The sequence below is a fragment of the Mauremys reevesii genome, linkage group 5 (genome assembly GCF_016161935.1).
Source record: "Mauremys reevesii isolate NIE-2019 linkage group 5, ASM1616193v1, whole genome shotgun sequence".
NCBI lineage: Eukaryota > Metazoa > Chordata > Testudines > Geoemydidae > Mauremys > Mauremys reevesii.
The window spans coordinates 123,778,311-123,798,940 of NC_052627.1; the positions used below are offsets into that span (position 1 = coordinate 123,778,311).

General features: G+C 39.2%; 1 protein-coding gene across 4 annotated transcripts; it reads left to right on the forward strand.

Moving 5' to 3' along the window:
• The first annotated feature begins 2,877 nt into the window (after positions 1-2,877).
• SPON2 (spondin 2) lies at positions 2,878-20,216 on the forward strand. Of its 4 annotated transcripts, XM_039541247.1 has the most exons (10): positions 2,884-2,958; positions 3,649-3,801; positions 4,333-4,440; positions 5,722-5,930; positions 12,271-12,334; positions 13,023-13,249; positions 13,627-13,850; positions 14,181-14,372; positions 14,887-15,061; positions 18,607-19,216. In XM_039541247.1, the coding sequence occupies exons 6-10, from the start codon at positions 13,027-13,029 to the stop codon at positions 18,783-18,785; spliced, it is 993 nt and encodes a 330-aa protein (XP_039397181.1). In that variant the 5' UTR covers positions 2,884-2,958; positions 3,649-3,801; positions 4,333-4,440; positions 5,722-5,930; positions 12,271-12,334; positions 13,023-13,026; the 3' UTR covers positions 18,786-19,216. The 4 variants fall into 4 exon arrangements, with proteins under 4 accessions (XP_039397182.1, XP_039397181.1, XP_039397180.1 ...); XM_039541248.1 differs by lacking the exons at positions 3,649-3,801; positions 4,333-4,440 and having other exon boundaries at positions 2,878-2,958; XM_039541246.1 differs by lacking the exons at positions 2,884-2,958; positions 3,649-3,801; positions 4,333-4,440; positions 5,722-5,930; positions 12,271-12,334 and adding exons at positions 12,793-12,847; positions 20,171-20,216 and having other exon boundaries at positions 18,607-18,824.
• Positions 20,217-20,630: the final 414 nt, after the last annotated feature.

A 20,630-nucleotide genomic window follows, 5' to 3' on the forward strand; every position in this document is an offset into this window, starting at 1 on the left:
GCTTATTAAAACAGCTTGTGCATATTCAAGGATGAGCACACATTCTTTAGCAGCAAACTGGATTGTTACTGTAAATCTTTCATATGTGACAATAGTTCAGGAATATGGATAAAAACCACAAGTGGATTTCTCATTCTGTTGCTTTGGATGTTAGCAAGCAAACAAAACTAAGAAATGTCAGATCTAATTTAATCCCCATTTCCTTATTTTTATCATATAATAAGTGTCATCATCACTATTTATGTCATTCCGCCTGCTGCATTTCATAGGTTCAGCTTACTTTGATCAAAGTAGAGCTTGCACCTTTTAATGTGATCTGCAGCCAGGTAACTGATGGCAGAATTGGCCTTACTGTGTTCACACATTTTTTTCCATATTGTATAAATTGATTGTTGAAACACTGACTAAACACGATATTGGCTATTCTTACAAAGCTGTCCTGGATATTTTAAACTATTTTCTTGTTTTGTTGCTATTTTAGGTTTATAAAAATAACCCAATGGTTTAGAATTAAAATGATGACTAGAGTTTAAATGTTTGTTACAGCAAAGTCACAAATTATCCACACATCATTTGATCATGTATTTTCCAACACTGATCTTGCGAAACCTTGTGTGGACAGCAGGAACTGCAACATTGCTGCTCTCCAGCACCAGAATGAGCGGAAGCTGTGCATGGTCACATATAAGCTAAAATAGTAGGCATAGTCCTGTGTTGAAATAACCCTTAAACTTCTTGTGTGCCTACTCTCTTGCTCTCAAGAACTCAGGGTAAAAAGAGGGCTGGATATGGGTGGAAGATAGGTATGCTGGAGGGAGACATCAGTTTAAGAAACAAAATACTGTTCTGATGCAGAAGAGGAAAGAAAAAAAACAAGAAAATATTGTATACAGGCAAAAGGATTTCTAAATGGAAGATTTTTTTTCAAAGATATCCATGAGGCTTCAGCTGCTCTTTAACTGGGCATAAAAACTGAAGAAGGAATGCAAGCCTAGGTTCTGATCCCCCACAAATTTTCTTCTCCAGCTGCTGACCTACAGAAATTTGGCATGCTTGGCTTTCCAGCCATGAATAGCTATTCTTGAGTAGAAATCCACAATTTTCTGCAACTATGGAATGCTGAATTAAGCATTGTGAGAGATACCCTTTCACAAAGCTAGAAAGTCTGATTGTGTCTAGCCCAATTATTATTCAAGGGACTAAGACACAGGGACACTATAGTCAGCAGTCTCCTGACAACCTAATGCTGGATGAGTTTTCCTCTGATTGACCAAACGTTGGTCGCCAGTGTGATGCTGTGTATAAGAAAGATGACCATTTGTATCATTGTTGCTATCACTGTTATATAATTACAACAAATTGTGTACAAAATATGTCATATAAGGTGTCGATGGAAAAGTTATGATTTGCTAAGTATGATTATCCTGTGCGTATGTATGAATCATCATTGTATCTGAAGTTATGAATATTGGCTATATGCTTGTATTTTACACATGTTGTATTCCTGGGTGACACCCCTCCCCCGCAAGTAGATTTACATCCAGGCTAGACAGTTATGTGCTGATGTCCCATTAAGAACACTTCACTCGAACAATGGACCATTGAAGAATGTCATCGCACCCAGCAGTGTTTCCTCAATTTTTTTCCATCTATGTGCGGAATGAATTTTGTTCTGTGCACCAATATCGAAGTAATGTGCGGATGTGCGCCACCAGGAGCAACAAAAAACCTAGATGATACTAGGTTAGGCATTTTAGAACTCGCTACTCAAAGAATTAAATTTAAGTGTAAGAGAGAAACAAAATTACGAAATGCATAGACAAGTAAAACTAAAATAACACACGTTGAAAGAATAAAATTACAGAGAATATATGTGCATTGCAGGAAGTACCAAGAAGTAACAACAATAATGCAAGTATGTGTTGAGAGGCGAGTGTGAAAGAATGTGTGTGTGTGTGTGTGTGTGTGTGTGTCAGTCAGAGACAGCGTGTATGTGTTTGTCAGAGACAGTGTGTGTGTGTGCTGGCTGCTGGGGAAGTCTGAGAGACCATGCGCTCTTTAAGGCACTCACGCACCAGAAGGCTCAGACCACAACATCTGAGCCCTGTCCCCTCTCCCCCACGCTGCAGAGATGGGGTACATGGGTAGGCAGAGGTACGGGAGGGGGACACTGACATCAGTGCCCCTCCTTTCCCCACTCTGCACAGCAAACAGGAGGGCCCTGGGAGCAGCTTGCCAGGGGCTCCAAGGCAGAGGGCAGAAGCAACGTGGCTGAAGAGCTGCATGGTGAGCGGCACTAGATTCACTCCTGGGTGGCTGTGTGACCGCGCAGCTTAGGTCTTATTAGGTCTTCCTGTAGATGCCTCAGACTCTGAAGGGGCCAATGGCCACCCCCTGTAATTCAGTAAACTATGTATGGATGTGTTATATGCTCATGTGACCCTGGCCTCCCTTCCTGAAAACCTTTTTAGTGTGGAGATGTGTCCCCAAACCTTCACAGTACAGCTTGGGTAAGGGGAAATCTTCCTCACTCAGCATAAGAATGATTAGGGAGAAGGCCTTGAAACTATAGAAGGTGAAGGACTGAAGAGATGGCGAGCAGTGGGAAGAACAAGGAGTAATGGTCTCAAGTTGCAATGGGGGAGGTTTAGGTTGGATATTAGGAAAAACTTTTTCACTAGGAGGGTGGTGAAGCACTGGAATGGGTTACCTACGGAGGTGGTGGAACCTCCTTCCTTAGAAGTTTTTAAGGTGAGGCTTGACAAAGCCCTGGTTGGGATGATTTAGTTGGGAATTGGTCCTGCTTTGAGCAGGACTCGATGACCTCCTGAGGTCCCTTCCAACCCTGATAATCTGTGATTCTATTTTATGATTCTAAGAAGTCTCCCTGCAAGTCTTTCCAGTACTTGAGAGAAGAATCCATCCCCAGTTAATGCTGTAGATGACGAATCATTAAAGGTAGGTCTATATTCCAGTACAAAGGGAGATTTTGATGATTTAAGTCCTAGTAGGACTGTTTGCTTAGAAGAAAAGGTCAGTGCAGAAAGATTTTTTAGGTGCTGGGGATGCTGCATGCAATGTTGACGGTGCCAGAAGGTCATCTGGTTGTGATACCAACTGTAGCACCTATGTAATCCCAAAATCAAATCCTGTTGCAGCAAAAGGGAGTCCAGAACCAAAAGGCAAAAGAAATCTCATACTACTGCATAGACTTCTGGTGTCACTGATACCAATAAAGTTTGAGGTTGTGTCTAAGGTAGAGTGTCTAATACCTTAGTTGGAACTGGTCTCAATGGTACCTGCATCAGTACCAGAGCCTACAGCCAGCTTCTTGATGTATGTCTGTCGTCATTTCTGGGGGGCCTATATCCATGCTCTATATCCATGCTCTAACTTCAGTCACTGTTTTTTGATGGACCTATCTTCCAGGAACATATCCATTTCTTTGTCTCTGAAAAACTGTGTTCCTGGAGCCCCTGCCATTAGAGCCTGCAGTTTGCTTACTCTCCTTGTGGCTATTATGGCAAGACTAAAAGCTGTCTTTTCGAAAAAGGGACAGAGAACAAGTTGCTTGAGGCCCAAATGGAGGTCTGATGAAGGCGGCTAGTACGGTGTTGAGGTCCCACAATTGAACTGCTTCTTTCACAGGCGGAAAGAGATTGACAATACTTTTTAGAACTTGGACTACAATGGAGTTAAAAGAAATTTACTTCCCTTGATTGGAGGATGGAATGCCAAAATGTCTGCTATGTGGACTCTCAACAAGCTGAGAGACAGATTTGAGGATTTAAGATGCATCAGGTAATCCAAAATGTCCTGAATGCAGGCTATCATTGGCTGAATTCCCTGAGACTGGACCAAACTAAAAAAACACTTCCACTTGGCAGAATAGGGAGAGATAGTAGCGGGTTTTCTACTATTAATTCAGACTAATTGAAGTGCTTCTGAACATCAACCTTCCTCCTCATCTAAACACAGATTCCATGCCGCGAGGTACAGAGTGTTCAGTGTTGGGGGTCTGACCATGGTGTTGAGTCAGGAAGGAGGGGAAGAGGTGTGGGAGGCCGAACAGATAGACTATGACATTTGGAGAACCAACATAGTGTTGGCCAAGCTGGCACAATGAGTATCCATTTGGAATGATCTGCTTCAATTTGAGAATAACTTGAAGGATGAGTGGCTTGTGTAGGGAAGGCATACGGCAGTGCTGATCCCCAATTCAGATGGATGGTGTTGGTTAAAAAGCCTGGATTGAGACTTGCTTGTGATCAAAGTTGATGGCATTTCTTGGTTTTTTCTTTTTCTTTTTTTTTATTCCAAACATGTCAACAGACAGGATGTCCCATTCTCTGAAAATGGGCCTCAGAACACTGCACTTCAGGGGCTACTCATGATTCTGGGAGAAATTCCTGCTGATCAGCCAACTGATTCTGGCCCCTGGTAAGTGGGCAGCCATGAGAATAATGCATAAAAAGCCACAACTTTATTGCTTCTTGACAAAGCTGCTTGAAGTGAGCTTTCAAAGTCTCTAGATGCAGTCTCCAACCTATTGTGGAGATATCAGTAACTGTAGTCTTGATCAGTGGAGGATGGGCAAAGGATACATCCTATCATACATTGTTTTGATCTGTCCACCCCTCTAGGGACTACAGGATCACCAGTGGCACTCGGACAAAGCTGTCCAATGACTGAGAACTCCAGAGATAGACATACAGATTTTAACCAGCTTTGAAGTGGATCTCCCATGGTGGACTAAATAAATGCTTGTGCCCAGGCACACAGACTGTAGTTGAATGACGAGATTGGAGGGACAGACACAAGTGATGAATTGTTTGGAATCATTTGTGCAGGGGAAAAGCTGTCAAACTTGTAGTCTAGTATGGCCCCAATGAACTAAATTTTTTCTGTTGACTTTCCCCTGTTCAAAATCAGTCCCAACAAATTCATGAGATTCAGCATGAAGTGAAGTTTAAGGACTTGGTCTTCAAACTTGCCCTCACTAACCAATCATCCAGGTATGGGAAGACACGAGAGAGGCTGTGGCTGCAGTCATGCATTTGGTAAATATGCATGGGGCAGAGGACTGTGTATTGATAATGTTGATCTGCCATTATAAGAAACTTCATGTGGCTTGGGAAAATCACCATGTGGAAGTAGAAATTCTCAGATCAAGGATCGCAAACGAGTCATTTTGATCTAATGCAGGGAGGATTGTAGCTAGTGTTACCATATAGAATCTGATATTTGATGTACTTGTTGATACCTCGGTGGTCAAGAATAGGTCTCAGCTCTCCCTTGTACTTGGGGATTAGGAAATAACATGAGTAGAATCCCTTTTCCCAAAACTGAAGGGTAATTTTTTCTATGGCTCCTGAATCTTAGAGTCTGAATCTGCTGACAAAGCAATGACTCATGAGAGGGGTCTCTGAAAAGGGACAGGGTAGAGGAGTGGGAAGGGGGGTGGGGACAAGAATTGGATGACATCACCTGATCACAGTTCTTAGGACCCATTTGTCTGTGGTTGTTGTTTCCCAAGTACTGTAGAAGTGGGACAGCCTGTTCCCAAATGGAGGCAATACGGTCAGGAAGTTAACGACTGGTATGCTCCCCTTGAGAGGAGAGTCACATTGGCAGTTTGTCCAAAGCTGATGGAGGATGAGCTGGTGGTTGGTTGAAGTTGGAACCAGAGGGCCTTCTCCTTTGTGTCTTGTGTCTCCTCAGGGAGAAGTCTTGCTGCCTAGCAGGATAAGCTATCTGCCTGAAGTACTGCTGGGAATATTGACAGTATTGCTGCTGCTGTTGCTGAGCTCCATAATGATGACTTTTAACTTCTGGTGTAACCCCCAATGAACATACAGTGGCCGGAGAGTCCTTAAAGGAATGCAGCATCTCATTAGTCTTTTTGGAAAACAAGAACTGACCATCGAAGGGTAAGTCCTCTATATTTTGTTGAACCTTGGGAGCTATGGTAGAGTTCTATAACATAAGAACATAAGAATGACCCTACTGGGTCAGACCAAAGGTCCATCTAGCCCAGAATCCTGTCTTCCATAGTGGTCAGTGCCAGGTGTCCCAGAGGGAATGAACAGAACAGGTAATCATCAAGTGATCCATCCCCATGTCACTCATTCCCAGCTTCTGGCAACCAGAGGCTAGGGACACCATTCCTGCCCGTCCTGGTTAATAGCCATTGATGAACCTATCCTCCATGAATTTATCTAGGTCTTTTTTTAACCCTGTTATGGTCTTGGCCTTCACAACATCCTCTGGCAAGGAGTTCCACAGGTTGACTGTGCATTGTGTGAAGAAATACTTCCTTTTATTTGTTTTAAACCTGCTGCCTATTAATTTCATTTGGTGACCCCTAGTTCTTGTGTTATGAGAAGTAGAAAACAACACCTCCTTATCTGCTTTCTCTACACCAGTCATGATTTTATAGACTTCAATCATATCTCCCCTTAGCCGTCTCTTTTCCAAGCTGAAAAGTCCCAGTCTTATTATTCTCTCCTCATATGGAAGCCGTTCCATACCCCTAATCATTTTTGTTGCCCTTTACTGAACCTTTTCCAATTCCAATATATCTTTTTTGAGATGGGGCGACCACATCTGCACACAGTATTCAAGATGTGGGCGTACCAGGGATAAATAGAGAGGCAACATGATATTTTCTGTCCTATCATCTCTCTCTTTCTTAATTATTCCCAGCATTCTGTTTGCTTTTTTGACTGCTGCTGCACATTGAGTGGATGTTTTCAGAGAACTATCCACAATGACTCCAAGATTTCTTTCTTGAGTGGTAACAGCTAATTTAGACACCATAATTTTATATGTATAGTTGGGATTATGCTTTCCAATGTGCATTACTTTGCATTTATCAGCATTAAATTTCATCTGCCATTTTGTTGCCCAGTCATCCAGATTTGAGAGATCCTTTTGTAGCTCTTCGCAGTCTCCCTGGGTCTTAACTATCTTTAGTAATTTTGTATTATCTGCAAATTTTGCCACCTCACTGTTTACCTCTTTTTCCAGATCATTTATGAATATGTTGGATAGGACTGGTCCCAGAACAGACCCCTGGGGGACACCACTATTTACCTCTCTCCATTCTGAAAACTGATCATTTTTACCTACCCTTTGTTTCCTATCTTTTAACCAGTTACCCGTCCATGAGAGCACCTTCCTTCTTATTCTGTGGCAGCTTACTTTACGTAAGAGCCTTTGGTGAGGGACCTTGTCAAAGGCTTTCTGAAAATCTAAGTACACTATATCCACTGGATTCCCTTGGTCCACATGCTTGTTGACCCCCTTAGAGAATTCTAGTAGGTTGGTGAGGCATGATTTCCATTTACTAAAACCATGTTGACTCATCCTCAACAAATTATGTTCATCTATATGACTGACAATATTCTTTATTATAGTTTCAACCAGTTTGCCTGGTACTGAAGTCAGGCTTACAGGCCAGTAATGGCCAGGATCACCTCTGGAGCTCTTTTTAAAAACTGGCGTCACATTAGCTATCCTCCAGTCTTCTGGTACAGAAGCTGATTTAAATGATAGGTTACAGACTACAGTTAGTAGTTCTGCAATTTCACATTTGAGTCTTGGTCATGTTCCAAAACCCCTCTAATGATACCTCAATCTGGCACAATTCCTCAGATCTATCACCTAAAAAGAATGGCTCAGGTTTGGGAATCTCCCTCACATCCTCAGCCATGAAGCCCGATGCAAAGAATTAATTTAGTTTCTCCGCAGTGGCCTTATCATCCTTGCATGCTCCTTTAGCGCCTCGATTGTCCAGTGGCCCTACTGGCTGTTTAGCAGGCTTTCTGCTTCTGATGTACTTAAAAAAAATTGCTATTACTTTTTGAGTCTTTGGCTAACTGTTCCTCAAATTCTTTTTTGGCCTTCCTAATTATATTTTTACACTTCATTTGCCAGTGTTTATGCTCCTTTCTATTTTCCTCACTAGGATTTAACTTCTACTTTTTAAAGGATGCCTTTTTGCCTCTCACTGCTTCTTTTATGTTGTTGTTTAGCCACAGTGGCTCTTTTTTGGTTCTCTTACTATATTTTTTAATTTGGGGTATACATTTAAGTTGAGCCTCTATTATGGTGTCTTTAAAAAAGTTTCCACGCAGCTTGCAGAGATTTCACTTTTGGCACTGTACCCTTTAATTTCTGTTTAACTAACCTCCTAATTTTTGTGTAGTTTCCCTTTCCAAAATTAAATGCTACAGTGCTGGTCTTCTGTTGTGTTTTTCCTGCCACAGAGTTGTTAAATTTAATTATATTATGGTCACTATTATCAGGCAATCCAGCTATAGTCACCTCTTGGACCAGATCCTGTGCTCCACTTAGGACTTTATCAAGAATTGCCTCTCCTCTGATGGGTTCCAGGACCAGCTGCTCCAAGAAGCCGTCATTTAAGGTGTCAAGAAACTTTATCTCTGCATCCCGTCCTGAGGTACATGTACCCAGTCAATATGGGGATAATTGAAATCCCCCATTATTATTATTGAGTTTTTTATTTTAATGTCCCCTCTGATCTCTCTGAGAATTTCACAGTAACTATCACCATCCTGGTCAGGTGGTCAGTAATATATCCCTGCTATATTCTTATTATTAGAGCATGGAATTTTTATCCATAGAGATTCTATGATACAGTTTGATTCATTTATGATTTTACTTCTATGCTTTTTCACATATGCCACTCCCCCATCAGCACAAACTGTTCTGTCCTTCTGATATATTTTGTACCGTGGTATTACTGTATCCCATTGATTAGCCTCATTCCACCAAGTTTCTGTGATGCCTATTATATCGATATGCTCATTTAATACGAGACCCTCTAGTTCACCCATTTTATTATTTAGACTTCTAGCATTGGTATATAAGCACTTTAAAAACTTGTCTCGTTTTAGCTGTCTGCCATTATACAATGTAATTGAATGGGACTCTTTTTTATTTGACTGTTTCTGATCAGACCCTGCCTGTATTTTATCATTTTCCATCCTCTCGTCCTCACTAGGACATAGAGATTCTCTATTAATACATCCTCCCCTAAGGGATGTACAAATCATGTGCTCCTCCGCACCAGTCGGCTTTTCCCCCAGGCCTTGGTTTTAAAAACTGCTCTACGACCTTTTTAATGTTAAGTGCCAGCAATCTGGTTCCATTTTGGTTTAGTTGGAACCCATCTTTCCTGTATAGGCTCCCCCTTTCCCAAAAGTTTCCCCAGTTCCTAATAAATCTAAACCCCTCCTCCCTACACGCATTGAGACTCTGCAGTTCTGCCTGTCTAACTGGCCTTGCCATGAGGCTCTTCTCATTGTTACAAGTGAGGCCATAGTTCTAGAGGAAGTGTCCAGCACATCCGGTGCTGATTGCAGTGAGGTCTTAATAACTAGATGATCTTTCACAATGAAAGCCTTAAACTCTTCCCTGGAGGATTCTGGCAATTTATATGTAAATTTGGACACCGCATCCCAGTTGACAAAGTCATATGTTGATAATACATATTATTATCGATTAGCCTGTTGATTAGCAATGCACATCTATAGTGAGGAGATAAAATAAATCTTCCTTTTCATTAAATCTAACCTCTTAGACTTCTTTAGGTGTCAACTTATACCTCCCTTTTCACAACCTCTCATTTGCCACTGTTACAACAAGAGAGTTAGGGGCCAAATGGGACTTAAAACACTGATACCCCTGCATGGGGACATAGTACCACTTATCTGTATGGTTCGCTATAGGAGGTAAGGAAGCTGGGGTATGCCACAAGGTCTTGTGGGTTCCAAAATAGTTTATTTATAGGGAGAGCTACCCTCCCTGGTGCTGAAAGTTGAATAATGTCCACCAATTTATGGCTATTCTACTGAACAAACTCATCCTGAATGCCCAGGCTGTAGCCATTTGCCTCAGGAGTTCTTGACAACACTTACAATCCTCAGACACAGGAGAAGACAAATCCAGCACTGTGGAATCATCTGGTGAGGAAGAAGAGGAAGAAAATGGAGCCAATCGTATCTCCTGCATCAATACCTGCTCTTGAACAACGGTTCAGGCTGAACCAGTTCAGATGGAGCAACATCAGTCTGTGTCTCCAGCCGGGGAAGCTTGGGAGGCGAGATTACCAACGAATTTGTTGACCTTGCTCTGGACTGGGCAGAGGATCTCCAAGGCACAATAAGTACCGAGATTTTAGGGATAACCACCCCACACAACAGGCAGTGCTTAAAACCTGGCAAGGGCATTGCACCAAGCTAAATTCTCCTTAACTAAATGACTAAGGGTACTACTGTAACTTACTATAACTAAAGGTACTACTGTAACTTACTATAACTCTGCACATGCACTCACAGAAAAAGTACTGTGATAGCAAAACACGAGCTAAGTACTGGAATAAATTGCCCAAGGAGGTTGTGGAATCTCCATCATTGCAGATTTTTCAGAGCAGGTTAGACCTGTCAGAGATGGTCTAGACAGATGGTCTAGTCCTGCCAAGAGTGCAGGGGACTGGACTAGATGAACTCTCAAGGTCCCTTCCAATCCTACGATTCTATGCCACATACAATGCTCTGACTCAAGCCATAGGTGGTGAGAAAGATCTGAGGGGAGTTGGGGTGGTGTGGCCCTTAAATAGCCATGGTAGAGGTTATGGGGTTCCAAGGGCGCGTGTGTCGCCCCAGCGGATAATGCTCAGCAAAGTTCTCTGGCTTTTGGCACACTAGGTGTGTTCCTACCTTTGTGGAATACACATTTGCAATCAATCAAAGAAGAACATTACATGACACCCATTGGTGAACTAGAATGTAAATACCAGATCCAGGGGATCCTTGTAACTCTTACGAACCTCTGTGCCCTCTGCCAGTCAGCATCAAGAGGTCCTTGGATCACACCATGCACAGATGGCCCTAGCCTCCAGTGAATTTCATGAAATCCATGTACATGTTCAGGAATTGTGGGTACTGATGGCTGACACCTCCACTGTTCAGCTGCCTCATTATAAACCCCACTTCCCAGGCAGAATAATCTAGGTAAACTTCATGACACAAATCTCAGTTTTCCTTCCCACTTCCCATGGGTTTTCCAAGAAAGGGGCAATCTATCCTTAGTTTCAGTAGTGCCTTTCAGCTAAAACTGGCTGTCTGCAAGCCTCCTTTCAGAATATAAAATGCAAGATTTAACCTATAAACCCATAATAACGGGGGTTTTGCTACCTGAGGAATAATTGCCTTTGTCCCATGCTCTAATGCTTGTGATCAGAGGACATGCTCAAGCTAGATACCCCACAATTTCAATGGGAAGGTCTCCTGGCAGGTCATTTTTCATGATGTGTACTTGACTCTTGATCAGTCACGCTTCCAGGCATTCTAACAAGCCCTTTTTTCCTAAGGGTATTTGGAAAGGCAGTGGGGAAAGAATTAAAAATGAGTATTAACTGTTTAACTTAACTGTACCTGGTATTTATAGCTTTTTGCATAGAAAACAAATACGTTTAGTGATGTGGGTGTAAGTACTTCACTAAAGAATATATATGATTTAACTACTACTAAGATGGTTATCTAGGATTTTTTTACTTTAAAGAGGAAACAGCTAAGACAAATGTCAAAGAAGCTTCCAAAAACCACACCTTCCAAATAAACCACAGTATTACAGAGCCCTTTCATCATACAGTGTACGGTATTGTTGACAACAAAGATACATAACGTTCTATTTTAAATTAATCCGTGTTTGCAGGATAGATATGTGTTACTATATAAAATGATTTAAGTCTCTTTCCCTAGATTTGTTTAGCTGTTTTCACCTTCTTATTTGAACATGTACATATGGTATGTGAGAGTGAGAGCGCTCTCTGTAAATGTTTGGAAGGAGCATCTGTCAGACAATAAAACTTACAAGGAAATATGCTTCTCATTTAAAGCATTTCCACCAGAACAATTTTAGTTTTGGACTCAGTTCATTTTTACAGCTTAAAAGCATTAATAAGTTGTACAGAGAACTATGAAGTCACCAGAAAACCTGAGTTGTTGGTGATAATCTGAGATAATTTTAAAAAACATTCTGTGTCTAGTCAGCACCACAATTTTCCAATAGAAACCTGAAGTAACCGGCATACAGGAGAATCTGGTAGTGCATTAAAAAAATCAAGCAACAGTATGGAATTCATTTTGTTAAACTGGAAAGTCTAAAGGTTACGATAACTGTTGGACCAAAGGGACCCTCTTCAGGCATAAATAGCAAGACTCCTACTGTCCTCTCTTGCAGAACAGCTCAGCTGCCAGCAAAAGCAGGTGCTCTCACCGTATCTGAGCTCCAGAGGAAATATTTAGTAAGTACTCAAAACTCTTCTAATGAATTACTGTATTACACAACTATTAGTGTTTCAATTATGTTTATGCAGTTTTCTCTAAGGACAAAAGCATTTAAAACGCGGGATTTTAAAAAACTGAGTTTCAGTCTGATGCAAGGTGCTTGCAATTATGTTAATTTTTAAATGTTTTTTTGTAGCAAATATGATTGCAAAGTAACATATTATATTTGTAATGTATTTGACTTTAAATCTGTTCTAAAAATTCTGCTTCAACTTTTATGTTACTTCTCCATGCTTTATTTAATTTAATTTTAGCTTTAAAATAATAAATGTATCATTAATGTTTTTACAGAAACATTTACTAGTCTAATTAATTCAAGATTCTAATAAGATTCTAAAAGAAAATCAAAAACATATTTCCTCAAACTCATTACCATGAACAAGTTTAAGATATTTTTTATTTTCCATTAGAAACAGTTGTCCTAAATAGAGTTACGGCTTTTTAACATACTGCATGGAAACTTCAACTCTGTAAGTCCTATATGTTCTTAGATACATTAAGTTTTTAAATGCATTGGATGTGTATTTTCTTCTCGTTCAAAACTTATGCTATATTAAATTTCATTGGGTTACAGTTATTCAGTTTTGAATCTACAGTGACTAATAAGGCTAACATGGACACTTTTTTTTTTCTTTCCATGTGTAGGGAAATGGAAAACCTGATGCTTGGCTACCGTTCCTGTAAAGTTATCTGGACACTGCTTATAACAATTTTAGGCTATACCAGCTGTCTGCCTGTGGGTGATGATTCTGTTTGCACAGCAGAGGAAGTTGCTAAGTACAGCATAGCCTTTGTAGGGAAATGGAGTCAGGCTGCTTTCCCTAAGCAGTATCCCCTTTATAGGCCTCCAGCACAATGGTCTTCCTTGCTAGGTAAGTGACGTGTGCACAGTGTCAAGACCAGATAAAACCCTCTACAGTTGTGATTACATTTTTGTTTGTTTTTTATTTGAATTTATTGAGAATTCCCTTTAGTAAAATGAAAGTCAAAACTAATGTAGCTTGACAGATAAACAATAACATACAGAACTTGCAGCATCCAAAATACTTACAGAGTCTACAACTGTTTTCAATTGGCTTCAGTTTTCAATCGGCTACAGCAGAAGTAAACAGTGATAAGTTAAATGTTTTAGAAAATCCTAAAGGTAAATACCCAAATTGTTGCACATCAGAAATAAAACAGAGAAACTGCAGCAATTAAGATAATCCAAAGCAGACTTTTATATTGAGCAATGTGTTCCCTTAAATAGGTGTTACCCATAGTTCTGACTATACCATGTGGAAAAAGGATGAATATGCCAGCAATGGTGTGCGTGATTTTGCTGAAAAGGGTGAAGCATGGACATTAATGAAGGAAATAGAAGCAGCTGGAGAAAAAATTCAAAGTGTGCATGGAATCTTCTCAGCTCCTGCCATTTCCAGTGGTACAGGACAAACCTTCACGGAATTAGAAGCACATTCAAGACACTCCTTAGTACGTGCATTTACATTTTCATTTTAAGGGTCGCTTACTAGTTTTATGTCAGCAGGATGCAAAAGGAGATATTTGAAATGCCACTGATAGCTATCAGTATAATGCAAGGAATTGCTAAAAGAATCCAGTTTTAAAGAACATTATGAACATAAAATCAAATAAAAAAGCATACTGGAATATGTTCTTTTAGAAACCCTCAAATAAAATAGTCAGAAATATGTTTGACCCATTGTCATACTAGAAATCAGACCCTGAAGTTCCTGCTACCCAAGCCTGTAGAGACTGGCAGGGGACTGTTAATTATTATGATGTTTTTCTTTCACTTCCTAGGTTTCTTTTATTGTACGAATTGTGCCTAGCCCTGATTGGTTTGTGGGTGTTGACAGTCTAAATCTATGTGAAGGAGATCATTGGAAAGAACAAGAAACAGTAGATCTTTTTCCATATGATGCTGGAACAGACAGTGGTTTCACATTTTCCTCACCAAACTTTGCCACTATTCCACAGGATACTGTTACAGAGGTAAGTGTGTGTATGTTGTGTACATATAGTGCTTGCGGGAGTGGGAAAGAATAGAGAAGCTGAAGCACTACTCTCTGTGACCTCTTATAACAATACCACATCTAGTGCAGCACCCATTTTCCCCAGTCAGTATCCTTGCCACTGCCAGCATTCCCTACTTACTTCTTGTCTCCTCCATCAACCTGTTCCAAGCATTATTGTGCATGCTGACTACCCTCCATCCAGTATCTCCATCCAAAAATAGCCACAATTTCTTGTGTGATCTCAGTCCCAGAATCCTTCCACAAAAATTAGTGGGATTATCTTCATGACAAGAAATCACAGCTTTTTTGTGTGGCTCGGATGCATAAAGACTGTGCAACCCCAATTCATATGAGTTTTACTTGCCTAGAAACATAATTAAGATGTGATATTCTGTTTAAAATTTCTATCTATCTATGGCAATACTATTTCTATCAACTTCTATCTATGGCAATACTATTTCTATCAACTTCCTTTTATTTTTAATTCATAGATCACTTGTTCCTCTCCAAGTCACCCAGCAAACTCATTTTATTATCCCAAGCTAAAAAGTTTGCCACCTATTGCTCGAGTAACCATTGTAAAACTTAAAAGAAACCAGCTGGGTCTTCCTGGTTCTCAGCCTAACCTGACTGCTGTAGGCAATGAAATAGATGACTCTGTCTCAGGTAAGTGGTTAGTACTTTGATCAACTAGATCCTTTTGTTCCCATTCACTGAGCAGCAAAGGAGAGAAGCAAAATTTTAGAAAACTTCAAATCTGGCAGGCCATGTGGAAGAGAATATGGTTATGTAGAATATTCCTGCTACAGGCAGCAGCAACTTTTCCCTTTACAAAAATGCTGCAGAGAAAACGGGGGCATGCCCAGTCAAATAACAGCTAATTATTATATTTCTCTGTACCCTTTTCTATGTGGAACAGCATTAACTATTCCTCTGTACTCTGGATCTAATTCTAATATCAATTACGCTTGCATAAATTGGGAGTCATTCTACCAAAGCCAATCGAGTTACACAAGTGTAAACATAGCATAGGTGAGATTAGAACTGGGCCCTCTGGGACAGAGACCAGAGACCACAACAACAGTATAGGCAATAAACTAGTCCAAATGTCATAGGAAGAGGATACTGAAAGAAACATGCGGGGGTGGGGAAGGGGAGCCTTCATGTCTGGCCAGGGATCCGCAGATTTGGGTTAGATCCACAGCATGTCTTATTCAAGCCATAGAACTTCCACAGAGCCACCAGTTCTGTGTGAAAGGGATACTCTGTCAGACTCTCAGCTCCCCAAATCCTGTGCAAATACTAAAGAAAGTGCTTCCTTCCTGTGAGTTCTTACATAATGGAGCAAAGCAATTATATTTACTATATTCTCCTTGGTAAGAAGTATTTTGATAGTGATATGAAATAAGAAAACAAAATTCAGTTCACCAGCTTGAATAGAATTATGATGGCAACTGATACCTACAGAACGAGATACCCGAGGGGAGTTTGAATTTTTTACTGACATGCTCAAGTGGAGCCAAGATTTAATTTCAAACAATAATATATTTATCCCATCACAGCATTCTTTTCTTTTAAACGGTCTGTGAATGTTAGTGCTCATGTAGGAGAAGGTTCATAGCACTGATTTGACCCAGTCTTAGTGACAAATTCTAAGTATAAATGCTACATCCCCTCTTACTGGAGGAAAGAAGATGGATGGTAGAGAGCCCCGGGCAGGCTTACTCTAGGCACCCTCTGGTGACTTTCTGTACAGGATTGTAGAAAAGGGGAATGTGGAGCACCTCTTAAGAAATGAGTGCAGAGACCAAAATCCTGCATGGGAGAGATCCGTGGGACACATTCCATGCATATTCTGTAGTAGCAACCACGGCCCAAGTGCATGCCAGCTGCTTCAGATTGGGACTGAAGAGTCTATTTCTCTGGCTTTGGCTCTCTGCCAGGAGTTTGGACCATAAGGTAGGCTTCACAAATTTCCTCACAATTAATAAATAATGAAAACTTACCTTCCCCATGGTTAATAAGGCCTGACTTGTACATTTAAAACAAGCAGATTTCTAGTTTAAAACATGTTTTCTCAGTAAACAAGAGCTGAACATCCATCATTCAAATTGGGTGACACAAATCACACATAGAATAATATCCTTTCCTCCACAACATTTGGGAAGGGATTACTATTTACTCTGGCCCCAATTCAGGAAAGGAGCTCAAGTATGTACTTAAGTGCTTTCCTTACTAGGGATGGTCTTTAAAACGTGTGTAAGTGCTTCCTGAACTGCGTCCTTAGTATGCTACTTTGAAGATATCATACAGGATTCTCATTCTTGGGTCTCAGCTCCCTAGCCTAAGACAGATGGGTTTGTCTTGTCCTGAAAGCTTAACATCCAAGAGTTGGAAGTCACCAATATGGTATTTTTAGAGACTATTTATTTAATTAATATTTAATTTTTATTTATTTCCCCATAACTGGAAGTGCTAGCTAGAGCAACATGCTGTATTAACTTCCCCACAAAGTTAGTTAATGTGCCTCAGTGTAGGTTAAAACCCCCCTCTGCCCGTACCCTCAGGTGTTCCAATACTGGGCATCCCCATAGAAGATACTGTGAATCAGTGGTTCTCAAACTCGGGGTCGGGACCCCTCGGGGTCACGAGGTTATTACATGGGGGGTTGCGAGCTGTCAGCCTCCACCCCAAACCCCGCTTCGTCTCCAGCATTTATAATAGTGCTAAATATATTTTAAAAGTGTTTTTAATTTATAAGGGGAGGGGGGTTGCACTCAGAGGCTTGCTGTGTGAAAGGGGTCACCAATACAAAAGTTTGAGAACCACTGTTGTAAATAGTACCAACTATAACCAGTTATGTAATATATTTGTAATACATTTGATGAGATAATAGTCATTGTTTAGACAAACTACATATTTAGTTCTTTTAAGTTTTCTATACAAGTCCATTTCTCTACTCCATTAAAAATGTTAGTAATTCAGGAGACATTATAAAATAAGAGCAACACATACTGAATCAGAGCAATTCATTGTAAGTAAAGCATTTGTTGGACATTCCTAGTCAGAAGTCTCCACTTTGTGTATATACCAGTAACTTAATCCATATAAAAAACTTACTCCACAAGCATAAGGAAAGATTTAATTACCAAAGGTCAAACCATGTTCCCCATCCACTCAAGGTCCATAGAGATCCGTTACTACAGACATATTTCCTCCCAGCTGCTGAGGGAGAGAGTATCTGTATATTTTCTTTGAGAATTTTATAACTTACATATCATTCATATGTATATTCTGTATATATGTGTGTATTACTTTACAGAATTTCTGATGTATTTGGTTGTAGTAAATTTAAAGGATATTAGTATTAAAAAGCTTTTAGTTATACAATATATTTTATTGGCAAAGGGGAGACTGTGTATATAAAAGGTGCTTTACCTTTTCTTGCCAAAAACTAACTACAAGAAGATTTAGCCATAAAAAGAATTAGCATTTTCTTTACTCATGAGGAAGAATAGAATAGGACTTAAATGGAAAATGAAATGAATAGGAACAATATATACAAAGTCATCCCAGGGTATATAAATAAAATTGATAAAAATCTTAATCCTGGTATTATCCAGCAAGCCATGCAAGGGCAAATGAGTTATTAGTAGTGAGATGACAGTAAAATACAATTCTATTTTCAGACCATGCTCATTTTAAAGAGTTTTCCATGAAAAGAACATTTTAAATTCTCAACTAAATAAGTATTATACCATAACTAATGCAGTACCTCAAACAACCTCTACATTACGGTAAAAAAAGTCTGCCTTTTCAGGAGCTGAAAACAGATGTCTTTATTTACTAGACAACATATGGCTTTTATTAAAGGAATGTAAAATTAAAATCATGTTAATTCTGTTTTTTCAAGTAGATCTTTTTAATATAAAATTAAAATTTTATAGTAATGTAACTGATAGTAGCAAAGAATCCTGTGGCACCTTATAGACTGTGCCACAGGATTCTTTGCTGCTTTTACAGAACCAGACTAACACGGCTACCTCTCTGATACGTAACTGATAGTAAATTCTTCATGTATCAAAACAAGCATCAGCCTTATATTTGTATAAGTAAGGACAATTTGATAATAGTTTTGAACATTTTGCCAACTATGTGTTTGCCTTAAGCACATATTTCTGTCAAATCACCTCTTCTTATATATGTTACAGAAACACCATTGGACTGTGAGATTTCACTGTGGTCTTCCTGGGGTCTTTGCAGAGGTACTTGTGGAAAGATAGGGACCAAAACAAGAACTCGTTATGTACGCCTTCAACCTGCCAATAATGGAACTCCTTGTCCAAATCTGGATGAAGAAACAGAATGTGAACCAGACAATTGTATCTGAAATCTCCTTTCCAATGGAATTTAGATCATTTAAATTAAGGTTAGATTTAGTTGACTCTATACTCCATGTCAGTCACTATTCCTTATAATTCAGGTATGTTGTAATGTTTTATTGAAATGTTTAATTAGACTGATGCTGATTTTATTGTTTGATATCAAGAGTTTTTTTTAATTACTTAATTTTAGTCCAACAGTTCTTGATCATTTACAGGGAAAACAAAACAAAATCCACTGAATCCATTCCTTCCTACAAATATTGTGTAAGTTCTTGCAGTGCCATCTAGTGGCAGAAAAGAAATTTTTGATATACTGCACAGTTCATTTATGTTAACAAATCTTTTGAATACAATCCAGATTATCACATACATTCTTAAATATTAGAATTTGTAGATTTAAATTTGTTTATTTATACCTATAAAGCTAATTATTATGTTGCTGTAAATTGTTTTATTATAATTTATTGGCATTAATGTTGACTTCTTTTAATCATGTTTAATTGAATACACTTCTTTGGAAAACACTTACATAAACCAGAGTGACCAGATATTGTAACATAGTTAGGACAATAAAATAACTGTGTAAACTGGTCTTGAATCCTATGCATGCAGAGCAGGAGGTTTGTTTTTCCTCAGACATTGGAAAAATGCAGACTACAAACTACTCATCACAGAAGCTTCATATAAGCACTCAAAAGTCTGTATACTAATGGAGAGCCACTGAACTCAGTTGAGTTGAATCTCTTTTCAGATTTAAAAACTGACTGATCTTTGGTGTGGATCCCTACCAAATAAACTGACTGGGAAATAACTGGTGAAAAATTTTAAAGTCTGTTCAGCTGACTATAAGTTATACCATTTTCTACGTGTATGAAATAAATGTGTCCGTGTTCTCTAAAAGCATATGTGGATGTGAATTATTTGTTTATGTAAAAATCACAAATTTTTTAGGCATAAATAAGAAATTATAGATTTGTTTTTAAATGACTCAAAACAGAATTATGTATGGATTTCACAAAACAAAATATATCAAAAACTGTTCCAGACTGAGTTTTGTTACTCAAATAGCTAATTGGTTGAAAAAATGATAGCACGTGGGTTATGCAGAGTTTTTAGTTATAACTTAGGAAAAGGATTTTTAAAATATAAGAGTTCAACAGAAAACTTTTAAGCTAGTTGGGTGTTTATAGGTCTACAGTGCCTGTCCTAGAAAATATACAAAAATAAGAAAGACACACATATGAACAAGAAAGATCTTGGATGGGGCTGGGCAGGTTCATTCTGAAACATGCCATCTATGAAAACCATTTTTGTGCACTAAAAGGGACACTGCACACAGCATTCTCTTTAAGTACAGGAACATTTAAAGGTTCTGACACTTTTTTTATAGGACTCAGATGAGGATCCTGACGAGTCCTAAAGAAATTAGAACTTGTATCAGCATAGTACATACTGGTCCTCCAAACACTGAATAAACAGTTAAAACAAACACTCGGCTCCAGTTGAATACAGCTAAGTATTTAAAAAAACAAACCTAACTTTTGTCATTTCCGGATGCCTTGCATTCTTCTGATTATCACTCTCCTGTCCTCCATCCCCCTTGTTTCACTTATTCTTGTTTATAACACCTTCTTTTTCTCCATGTTCCTCCTGTGTCCACATTCTTACAGGTTCATTAGCTCTCAAATATCCTGATTTGGGGAAGAAAGGAACTTTTCTCAGGTCTCTCCACATTCTGTATTACATTTATGTCCTTTTCCATTCTTTCTTTATTTTCTATACAGAAGTCTTCCTTATTTTCTGTTTTTGGGTTTTATTTTATTTAACTGTAAAATAAACAATTACATCCA